At 39.7% G+C, this 12692-nt stretch overlaps 1 protein-coding gene across 1 annotated transcript in view; it reads right to left on the reverse strand.

Annotated features, from left to right (window-relative positions):
- The window catches only part of RBM20 (RNA binding motif protein 20), a 68670-nt gene extending 57563 nt beyond the window's left edge, over nucleotides 1–11107 (reverse strand). The window contains 1 exon segment of the mRNA XM_017840232.1: nucleotides 11070–11107. Within this exon segment, the coding sequence (XP_017695721.1) occupies nucleotides 11070–11092 (23 nt within the window). The 5' untranslated portion in view covers nucleotides 11093–11107.
- Nucleotides 11108–12692: the final 1585 nt, after the last annotated feature.

Genomic DNA, 12692 nt, shown 5'->3' on the forward strand with positions numbered 1-12692 from the left:
TTTTCAATAGTTAGCCCTTCTTCCTCAGTTTGAATTTATTCCCGCATTCCATGATTTTTTAATTACGTTCTCAGGGTGAAAATCTCTAGGAACTTCAGGATCCAACTTCTCAGATCTTTGGTGCAGCTAACCAGATGGGTTGATTTTCAGTGCAGTTCTACTAGGAAAAACATTACCATATCCTTACTAAATATTGACTTAAGTGTGTACTGCATCCTCCTCATTCGATACAACAAGGTTATTCTGTTCTTTTCCAAATAGAAAATGAAGTATTTGTTGAAAAGTGAGGTATTTATTGAGCAGTTCTGCTTTTTTTTGTATTAATTCTAGCTCATTTACAGTCTCTTTAGCTGGTACTGGGTCTCATTCCTTTCTAGTGTCTTTCTCCTGGAACATATAATTCTTTCATCAACCATGGATTTTTTTTTTAACTTCCCAGCCAGAACGCCCCTGTTGGTTTTTCGGTTTTTGAGTGGGAAGAGTGCAGCAGATATTTTGCAAGTGTTTCTTAACAAAACTCCAATTTAATTTATTCACTTCTATTTTTTCTTCCTGATCAACTCTGCTCAAAAGATTTTCCTGAGAGTGATGAATTCAGCATTTCAGAAACACCAAATCAGCGTGTTACCCGTACAAACCAGCATAAGCCTCTTCATTGGGAAGTAGGTCATGCTCACTGGTCCCTAGGCAACCACAAAATCTCACTCCCTTGATCAATTCATCTGCATCCCTGTTAATGACGTCTGAAATGGGTTCAGCTGGTACTGTGTGCTGTGGTTTTTGCATTAAAAGATTATTATCTGTTTTTAGCAATGCTAAGTGTGCTACTGTTGGCTGCATCAGATCTCTGGCATATTGAATGGCTCATTTTTAAATATTCCGTATCTGTTTTCCTTCTCCTCCCACACGATGCCATACAATAGACTAGTTCCCATCAGTCTCTGGTTTTATTTAATGGATTCTTTTCCAGAACTTGATTATCAGATTAATCCTTATGTAGTCAAAACTCAGTGGATATGAGTTATTCATCAATTCTTTAATACTATAACATCCAGCATAATTTCTCTTTTTTTTTTCCTAGGAGCCTGGATGACCACGTGAGCAGAGAGGGAAGTGAATGGGCACTACATCGCAAGGCAAGGACCAGAAAGTACGATGGCAGAGCCCTGGCTTAGGCAGATGTAAACTTGCTTCCACTGGGGCTGGGTGAGCTCCCTAGCAAGAGCTGCTCAAAGCCACTGCTCAGTCACAATAACCTGACCTGGCAGTGGTTTGACCATTGAAATATCTCACGAGCTTTATGACCCTAGTCACGCAAATAGCTCCCCAAGGGTTTAGCAACATTTCTTAAAATGACTGAGAATATCAGTTCCCTCCTGCTGGTCTCCCACAGCCCACCAATGCCATGTGAGCAATTTCTCTCTAATGTATTTTGTAATAGGGGATCAGTCTCTTCAAAGCAATCTGAGCTCAGTTTGTACATTTGACTTAGCAACAGCACCCAATCTTGTAAATGAAATGTTAATTCAATGCCTTCATATCTGCTTCTTATAATGTCCAGACATGCTTTGCCTTCCAGTTTGTGAGGTATGAGCTGCTGCATGCAGGGAGCTCTGCAGCTCCCTGGAACCTGGCCCAGAGTTGTGCTTGGGCTCTACTAATAGGATGAATTTTGCTGGCTTATAAGGCAACGGTTCATAGGATGCTGCATATCTTTCTTCCTTTCTCCTGACAATTATCTTCTGGTTATAGATCAGAACCAAGATCAACAACAGGATATTTTTCTTAGCTACATCTAGAGACATTTCGTGCAGGTAAGAGTAGAAAGCTAAAAAGGTCCAAGCTGTAAACACAAAATTAGATGATGATGGAGAGACTAAAGCCAGCTATCAAAACATGGATGTTATTTTGTAAAGGTAAATAATTGTATCCCACTGTCACATACTTACAATGACTGCATCTGTATGGTAAAAAAAAAGAGGCAAATATAAAGAAACATTTTCCTATTGAAATGGTCCATACTTTGATTTAAAATAAAACCAAAAATATGTGAAATGTAAACAAAAATGAGAACAATGTATTTTTTTAAATGTTCTTGCAGATGAGCAATGGACATGAAACAAAATTTTTCCTATTCTTGGCTGGAAAAAAAAAGTGTCGCTTCTGTCTTAGGAGACACAGAGGAATAAGGGAAAATTTCTTCATATTGATTAAAACCAGCATTCAGATCCCAGTGTCTCAGAAGAGACAACCAAAACACACCACCAAACGCAACCACTAACTCTGGTCATCCCCTGTCTTGGCCTAGCTCACCAGAGGAGGTAACAGTCATTGCACACAAGCAATGTCAAGTGACAGCAGTTTTTCTTGACACATACTCAGCAAATGCATCAACAACAGAAGTGAAACAGAGGTAGCCTGGGTCCTCCCTGAGGAAAGCAGGAGAAATATATCTAGACTTCACTCCTGACCTCAACGAGATTGCTGCTTGTCTTACTACCAGCATCTTGTGTTAACTCTCCAAAGCAGCAAGCCAAGAAGCCTAACAATAAAAGGCATTTAGGGAAAGCTGTTTTCATTCCTCCATATCCCACCAGTTCCAAGGACCAGAGGTTTGAGGCCTGGACTTCACTGTGTGACTGGTGTTCACATAACTGCAGCCTTAAAACCTGCTGGGCATGACCGCCTGCAGACACAGCAGATTTCCATCTGTCTTCATCATCAAGCTGTGGCTGTCAATCCCACCAGCTTCACGGGAAACCTTGGTGTTACCAATCAGCTTAGCCTACTGTGCACACGCCACACAGCTATAAACCATAAAATTATTGTTTTTACAAGGGCAGTGGATTTAAAATTGCGTAAGCCTGTCAGATGAAGAAATGGGAGGCTATTGGACCAGCTGAAATACATATGCAAACAGATAAAATCATAGGCACCAGTGTCTTGGGATATATATGAACTCTGAGCCTACAACGTATATATAAGCACAAGACAGAAAATGTATTTTGTATTTCTCACAGACTGGCACATACAAGAACTGCCCTTGGAGGAGCAGTTCGCCACGTGATCTCTAAAGGCAGCAATGGCAGCAGCATCTTCTACAGATACAGAGAGACAACAGGTGGGAGAAGCAGATGAGACAAGATTTCTTTTAGGTGTACAAAGTTTGTATTTCATTCATGCTATTTGTGAAATAGAATAACATCAGCAAATAGTCATGAGGCCACAAGTTAGGAAATTACATCATATATTTGGCAATGACTGCAGGATATAAATAACCTGGAACATCAAACCTGCCATAGAAACAGATGCAAAAAGGAATTCACTTGCCCCTGTGCAATTTGCAGTTCGTAACATTTACATGTGGATGGGCAAGTTGTTTTTTGTTTCCAAGGAGTCAAGACAGGCCTAGTAGAACTGGATTGCACATTCCCACACAAAGGGCAGCAAGGGATTGTTACAAGCTGCAGAGCACAGCACAGAAGCTAATTTGGTACACTGAAAAAACATAAAGAGAAAGAGAAATTACTCTCAGTGCTATAGTTTAGTATGAGTAACCCTTATAAAAAATTCTCTATAGCCAACCTTACAATAGAAACAATATACCTCCCATCTTCCCTTTGGGTTATTTTAAACCCAACTCTGAGTAGTTCAATGCCTAGAGCCAGACCCTCCAATGAAAAGAGCACAGGAATAATTTTATTCCCACAACCTGTCTTAAGGTCCTTCTTGGAGCAAATGTGCACACATGCTTTCAGAACAGGGCATAGTGAATCATCTGTGATTAAATTAAACTAAATTAATTCTATGCAAACTAATATTTATTGTCTTCTCTTTTTATAATATAATGACAGCTCTCTGGATAAAGGTAGGCATAGATAACTGAGATCCACAGGACAGTGGACCACACCTATCCAAAACTACTGGTATCCTATACCATTCGTTAACAGGGACAGCATGGATGAACTCCTGGGCGTTGGAATGAACACAACATCAATTTAACAGCTAGAGGGTCTTCAGAATAAGGAATTGTAAGTAGACAAACCTGCCTGTGAGGCCAAACAATTTGGTCAATCATAATTCATAATAATGCAAATAAAATAAAAACACTGTTTGGAAATACTATCAGCACTTCACCACGCTGATCTTTCGTAACTTTCCTTCTTCCTTCCCACTCTCCACAGGGGATAAGAACCAACCTGAGTGTTTTGCTGAGGAAAGATGCAAGTGAATCCCACCCCTTCCGCTAACATCCTTGCTTGCATGGGGATAGCACTTACCAGGGAAATTATAAAACAGATTCCAGGCAAAATACTTTGTGTCTTAGTGCCTACCAGTCACAGCAAAATGTAGAGGTTTTGGTATGTACTGTGCAAACATACACAGAACTAATTCTTGCTGTTCAAACTCCTCCCCATCTTGCAACACTGTAAGAGCTTGAGAAATCACCTCAATCTGGATTTACTGCATTAAAGATTTGTATTGCTGGCCCTACCCCCCCAAAATTAGTCTTTGATGTTTCAATCTGCAGAGTCTTTTCTTTTTTCAAGAACTCCAAGGTGCTTCAGTAATTCTGCTTAGTTATGTTTTGCGGTTTTGGATTGCTGACTATTGAGTGTAATGTACTTTTTACATGTGAGAGGGAAGGCAGAGAAATTGAGCAAACCCACCATAAGCAGGACCATGACACTGGCATTTTCTTAAACGAATCGGGTTAGCACACACATTTAACTAGCAGGAGGTGTACCCATGTGACTTTAGTAAGCCTTCAACAAGTTAAATCAATAGTGCTCTAAAGTACAGGTGTTCACTGCTCATTTAAGCTTATCCAGATATTGGTTGAAACATTGCACAGGTTAAATAACTGCAACTTCCAGAAGCGCGCCAGGAAAGGAGGACTGTTTGTCTATTCTAAGGCTTGATGTATTTCTTTGTCTTGCAGCTACAATTCATAAGCATATGCAGAAGTCCTAAGATTTCTAGTAATTAATTGGAATCATGATCACATAAAAATAATTATCCTGCAGCATAAAAATAATCTAAACACTGAGGAACAATTTCAAGCAAATGGCAGTCGTGCTGATTAAGATTTTAGAGATGCTGCAGGGATATTGCTTCCTTGCTTCTAGCACTGACATAATTTTAAGATACAAATATAAACAAATCTTTATAGTGTTAGCCATCAGCCTTCACACACGGCTGCTGCAATCACTCCTCCCCTAGACTTTTCTTATTTTCCATAAGGATTTAAACTATTTTGATCATGCCCTCTTACTCAGACCCACTTGCAGTGCAGATAGTAAAACACAAATGTTATTTAAGCACAGAAATCCTTAAAGTAGATTTCACTGGGGTTAGGGCCTATTTTTAGCCCAGCCAGCACAGAGATGCACTGGAGTGTTTACTAGCTTGAACATAGGTCATAAAGTTTGCATTTGTGGTTACCAAAGACCACCTGCAGTTGAGATAATTTATGATCAGTGACAACTGTTTATTACTCTCCAACAGGCAAATAAATTTAACCCTTCTCTATCAGCCATAAAGTTTCTGAGTGAACACTACAGCAATGACTTTTGTGGTCTTTCAAGTGCCTCTTTCAACCCTTGTGCCTACAGAAACATACAGGGGACTTGCTGCCCTCAGAGTTACAGGCTTTCTATGCTGCTCAGGTCTTCAAGTGGGAAGTGCCAATTAGACATGCAAAGCCAAAACCCCCCAGAAAGCTCACAGAAACAGCAGGTAATTAAGTTATCTGGAAAACATAAGAAGCCCTTCTGCAGAAAGAAAGAAGAATTCAGGAAACCAGACCTGAGAATTGGATACATTACTGAATAACAACCACTTCACATTTTATCAATTTCAATATTATTTCACCTCAAATTAACCCTGCATGTATTCGTAAATCCCTGTGAAATATTCAGATATGAAATGCAAAGCCATTTTTTTGCACAGTATTTTCAAATATGTCATTTGTATTAGTTTCCTGTTGTCTATCATCTTCTTTCTATGTCCCAACTGCAAATTCATGAAGAAGTTTCCAAAAAAGTCCCCTGGCCCACCTCTCCCTTGCTGACTGCCTTGGGTAGGAGGCTGAGGGATGCTGCAAAAGGCAACAAGATCTTAATTGACCAGGTTTGGGCAAACACAAGAATTTTATCACAGGTAATGATTTACAGGATCAGGACTCAAATGCTCTGTGATGGGTCTTTTCTGCTCTATTAAACAGTGACTGCAGCTCAGCCCAGAAAAGCTGCTCTACTGTTCTACCTGGTAATAATACAAAGGATGGAGGAAGGAATTGCATGTTTTTCCAAATCAAAGCAATTCTCCCTGGGAATACTGCATTATTATATTTGCCTACCATAACATAAATACGATAAGCCTAGATTTTAAGTCACCTTTGATTGATGTCCTGTACAGTCAATAGATAACACTGATGGTAAACAAATAAAGTCACATGATGGTTATAATTTGGATTTTGGACTGCCTAGATTGGGAACAATGCAACATTTCTCTAATTACTGCAAGAAACTAAAACAAGTTTGGCCCTTTTTTATAAGCCTAATTAATAGAATTTGAGCTTCCTAAGTCAAAACAGACACCCATTTTTCTTCTCTTCATAATGAATTAATGTTAAATAATGCACAGATCATCTTGCATCTAAATCAGGTAAACAGCCCCACCTGGAATCCATTCTCTAAGCACAGAAAACAATTCTGAAATCTGACTTTCAAAACAGAATGATCACTCCATTCCTCACCAATTCCAGTTTACCATATAAATTATTCTGGATGAATTCTTGTTTGTTATTTGTGTGAACACAAGTCTTCTAGCAATTAATGTCCATGAGAACCCAAGCTCAGTCTGCATCACTTGTCATTCTTAGATAAATACTAATGCAAATGATTTTACACAGTGAATTAATATCTACTACATAAATAGCTACCATGACCTCCTCAACTTCATTCCCTGGGATACTCAGGGCAACTAAAAACAACCATCCTGATGTTATTCCAAATTTTGCTGAAGCCAAGAAAAAGATTTCTACTTATTTCCACAGAAAAGAATGAATTCTCTTAACCATACACTTATGCCTTTAAAAGTGTTGTCTCTGAGTCCTTAATTCATTTGCCATCAAAATATTCTGTACAAAAGTACTGGGCAAGACAACATTGGCAGGTCTCCTGGGGTTTTCTGACAGATTACTATAGTCTGCAGTCTCCAAGGTTGGGCTACTGGTTCTCCATCATCCAGCTGCCAACCTGGCAAGCCCTGGGAGAACTGGCTGTGGATAGGGCTTTCAGGGCTGGTCTGCTGGATCGTCAGCAAGGTGCTGGGCAGTGCATGACTGAGTTTCGTATTTGTGGAGGCAGGAACATGAAGCACTGGTTGCAGCTGAGGCTCAGCTCCTGCCTCCATCCCAGGCTGGGTGCCCTAGGAACCCAGGCATATGCTGCTGAAACCATCAGGAACTCCAGCTTCTCTGCAGGGAGTTCCTCCAGCTCAGCCTCCTGAGCCAAAGGGCCAAAGCAACTCAAACATCTCAGCTGTGAATGATGCAGAGGCACTGCCCCTCAAGCAGGGAGCTCCTGCTTGGATCATCTGAGAGGAAAAAAAACGAGTCAGAAATTTTATATCTTATATGCTTGCAAGAAAAAGCCTATTAGTTCAGATCATACAATACATGCTGTGTTTTTTCATAGAGGGACACTGCTCTAAAAAGCAAGCTGACACATTCTGCACTGACTTTATCTTCCAAATGATTTCACATTTTGTGCCAAAACCAGCACATTATAATAATCTTGTCCTGGAATGGAACGCGGGAGAAATTATTTATTACATATATTCACATACATATGTACTTCTCAAAATAATTAGATGTTTGCTCATATTAGTAGCTGGGACAATAAATAGATTAACACCTTATTATCTCCCGCATCTGTGAAGATTATAGTTATCTACTCCTTGGCAAGCACTTTGGGTTGTGCAACAACGTAATTATGCATCATTCTCACATACTTTTGTGCAATGGAGCTCTTGTGTGAGGTGTCAAATTTGTTTAAAAAAAAATTTACAAGGGAAATAAATTTTAGGCTGCTTCATTCAACTGCTTATTGATGCAGCTCAACATCTCCAAAATCTGTGTTCCTGACAATGCAGCCTGAACTGCAGACAATTTTTAAAAGTAAGATTTGTTCATAGTCCTTGAATTAGCTTACACTGCTGAGCCAAATGGAGCCCAAACTTCAGCCTGGTTGCACAAGTGATTTAGAAAAATACATGTAATTGAAATTAAGGATGCCAGATTTACTGCTGGGATATGCTGCTGCATTCCCACTGATCTCCATAGCATTAGTTAAGAGCGGAGGTCACTTTGCATTCCAGCACGCTTGAACAACCCCCTGAAGAGCAATGCCATGGGCTCTAGAGAGCTTCTGAAGACTAACAGAGCACAGGAGAGGTGAACAAGGGCAAGATGTCTGATGTCTTGAGGTATGTCTTTACAGACAAACAGGGAGACTCTTAAGAAAGAGATTGAGTTCTAACAGGTTTTCAGAGATCTGAGTCATCAAGAGAAAAAACAGGGCACTTGGTGCTAATTTTGTTAGAACTTACTGATTGCAACTACTGTTTAATCAGCATACTTAATGTCATTCAGTACAATGAATATTAACTTACCGATGAACAAACATATTGTATTTGCAGCAATAGTCAGTTCTTCAGAGGAAGGCTAAAAGTCTCACAGCCCTCTGACGAACATGCTAAAACACATCAAGATAACTATCAGTAGGAAACTGAAATTGGCTGGTTAAAAACCATGTTCAACTGACTGATGTATGTTGCTTTGGACTCATGATATCCGAGAGACTAAAAACCCTTTTGGAAGTATGACCCTTACAAGTGTAGGGCAATCTGGATCTCCTGTACATCAGATTCCTGCCTCTCTTGTCCCCCCAACTCATTTTCAAGCTTTCAGTTTTGCTCTGCTAAAGATAAAGGGAGTTCAATGCTATGGAGGTGAACATGCAGAGCTCCTGCTGCTTTTGGGATGTGATCAGAACAACAGTGCTAGTCTCACATGTTCATATAAAAAAAAAAGCAATAAAACTTGAAAGAAAGTAGAGGGATGCTGTATCTCAGGAAACAAAACAGCAGATGATCCCCAAATTTAGAAGGTTTATCCTGTCATGCAATGAGGCCCCAAATTTCAGGACAGACCAAGAAAAGCTGCTACTAACCCAGCAGAAAGGAGTTCTACAGCTCAAGTGCTGCAAAGCTAGGGCTCTGATATAATACAGGATTAAGCATTGGGCTTATAGTACTCTTTCTGAAGATTAGTGTAAAATTTCTTCCTTAGATAATGCAACCATGTCAATAATCAGTCCCACTTCTTCTAGTCATCAATATCTTTATGTACTGTGATTAATGTATTTCTAATTTTCTGATTCCTAGGGAAAAGATCCCATTAGGTTTTGGTGTGACCCCTTTTCCTCACAGAAGATTATTGTGTAACTTGCTGGCTAATGTATCCACCAGGGAATGAAACACAGAATTTATCTGACGTTCCTACATTACTGCCCTGGAGCAGATGCTCCAGCGCAGAAGATTTTCAGATTATCAAGATGGGGTAAGAGGAATGTCACGGCCTCTGGTAGTCTATGTAGGGACACTTATAAAAAAGACAGCTGGTGTAAGATTGCTGTGTTCTCTTCTTCCAGTGCAACAAAAGGTACTTTAACAATGTTTTAGATAATTAAGTTGAAGCTTATTTTCCAAAATACAACAGACTGAGGAATTCATTGCCCCAGCTGAAGAATTTGTTTCCTTGATGCTGAAATAGCCTCAGTAACATAGTATTATCCTTCCTCTCAGTCTCCATATGTGTCAGCAGATATTTCCACTAGGTACACTGCTCTCAAAGCACTCAGACAAGAGGCTAGAATCATGGTTTACTGTCCCAGTAAGACATTAGGCTGTTCTTGAGTACCTACTCTGGTAGGGTGGAAAGATCTGGGGTATCTTACTTTGACAAGCTACAGAACAATTAAACACTTTAAAGGAAAGTAATCTGTCAACTTGTGGAGTAGAAGAGATTCACATTCTGTATCTCAAAAATGCAACGGTGGCAGAAAGTTGTGCAAACAATAATGAAACTTCGGATTGCAGTCCTGTGGTTGCGAGTAAGAAATCACACCTTTTATCTAACAACAAACAAACGCAACTTGTGAAAGAAAAAGGGCTAAAGACCACATGAGAACACAAGCAACAAGGAAAATTAGTCTGTAAAAGCCCAATTTCTAAGATACTTTTGTATCTGGCACAGATCAAGCACTAGAAAAGAAGCATGAAAGAGAAAGGTTGTGATGGGCATCCGCGTCGCCACAGCTCTGGAATGCTGCAGTGAAATGTTTAAAGAAAGCCTCCCTGAGAATTGTAGGATCCACATGGCACGGTGCACACATGGTGCATAGTACAGCATTAACTGAGCAGAGGATCTGAACAAGGAAAACATCTGCATCTCCTCCTTTTTTACATGACTACAATTTCTCCTTCACAAGGGAATTAGGTGCCCCATCTGCATCAGAGCTAGCACTGGCCAGCACACAACTTTCCTCTGGAAGGGATTTTGTCTAAGGACAAAAGCTGCTTTGAGAGCTGAACTTGAAGCTATTCTGCTCACAATGCACTTCAGTAACATTAAAAAAAAAAAAAAGAACACCAGACAGAGAAAAAAAAAAAAGAAAAAAATCTGTTCTGCTATGGTTTTCCTGACTGTGAGCTTATTAAGGTAACCTTTGCATTTTTTCAATGTGTTTTCAGTGTTGAAAAGCCACAAGAAGGTGAACAAAATTGATCATGAATATAAGTACCATGACAGACCTGACCAAAATAACATTTAACCAACGAGGAGGTGCCCGCAGGGCACATGCACACGGGGTTTACCCATTTCACTGTGCATGACTTGGCTGTGTAATACATATTTTGCATCATCCTCTGCCCCAATTTTTTTCACATCAAACCCTTGTAAAAAGATCAACAAGCTCTTAGGAGGATATGAAATTACTCACACAACAGAACACACATAAGCCATGGCTTAATTCAGCAGTGTCCTTAGCTGGCCACCTTTTCCTAGAGTATTTCCAGCTTCCACAAAATTTCTGGAAAGCAAGAGACCAATATTTAAGAGTCAGCAACAGTTTAGCTTGAGTTTTACACCATTTACATCTATTTATCTTTTTTCCTCGCAAGGTTTCCATGTGACAGAAGAGCAATTTGCAACTGATAGCACTGAGATGCATGACTTTGCATACATTACCCACTATGGTGCAGCATAGAGATATTTCAAGATAGCTTAAAATAAACTGGCTTGAGCACAAAAAATGGGTCTAGATGTAACAACACAGACCTCTGCCATAGCTTCATCTATCCCAATAAGGATCAAAAGCAACTGGCACAACTTGTAGATACGTTAGGCTTGGATCAGTGCCCACCTCTGAGCTCAGCTTTGTTAGCGGGCTCTGCCACTCCTACCCCATTTTGAGCAGGCATTTTATTCCATTTTAACAGCACTTCTGCACAGAAAGTTTAGCCTCCTGCTACCCATGTCCTCATTGCACAGCCACTTGTCACCAGCCCTTGCCGCAACACCCACATGGACATCAAACAGGCAAACTGGCTGTGCCACATATCCCAACAGCAGCTGTGGCATCCACAGAGAACAAGAGCCTAAACATTCCCCCTCCTAACCCTATGGAGACATTGGAGACACTGCACTGGAACAGACAGCATCCTGCATTGCTGCCACACTGGGCAGGGGCCTCTGCAAAAGAAAGGAATAAAGTTTTCATGCACCTCAAAGGTGATTTTCAACGAATGGAGATGGGGACATGGGAGAGAAAAATACGTTATTTTTCTCCACATTTGTATGGCACATGAAATTGCCTTCTTAGCATATCCGGTCCCTCCGGGATACAAAAACTGTGGCAACTGAAAGAAATAACAAAATGATGACATAAGAATCAAAACAAAAATTAGGCATCTGAGACATAAGAGAGTTTTCAAAACCATATTAATAGTTTTGAATTTAAAAAAAAGTTTTGTAAAATATTCAACATCCTCTCCTTTTTCGTGACAGCAATTATATGCTAAATGTTCTTAAAACTGAGAACATCGAACAAAGAGAATCAGACATGAAATTCCTGATTACGTAGGAAGAAAGTACCTAAATCTCAACAAATTAAAAGATCAAACGTCTAGTATTCTTTCAAAGATCAAGCTTGTACTCAATCATTCCTCAAGTTTAGCTCTTCTCATATTCGGGGATCTATTTTTTTTCTGGATTTAAAGCACTTGCTAAACATCACTTCCACACCATCAGATGACCTAAACAGATGATGCACTTGTATGCATAGTGCATATTTTATGATTTGCTAGACTAGGTTTTCCTGAAGTATGTTCAGAAAAAAGGCCACATGGAAGATAATTTCTTTCCACATACACGATATAATTTAATTTTCAGTTGCTTCTGCATTTTATTTTTCTTTATGCTTCAGTTCAACTCCTGTTCTATTCTGTCCTCCGCTCAAGAAAGGAATCTAGAAATTTAAAGGGTAAGTCCAGGAAAAACTCACAATTTATTACAGAGGCTTACTTAAAAGAAAAAACAGCCGCAGTGGATTAATGTATTTCCT

The sequence above is a fragment of the Lepidothrix coronata genome, unplaced genomic scaffold, assembly GCF_001604755.1.
Source record: "Lepidothrix coronata isolate B3197 unplaced genomic scaffold, Lepidothrix_coronata-1.0 Scaffold8, whole genome shotgun sequence".
In the NCBI taxonomy this organism is placed as follows: Eukaryota; Metazoa; Chordata; class Aves; order Passeriformes; family Pipridae; genus Lepidothrix; species Lepidothrix coronata.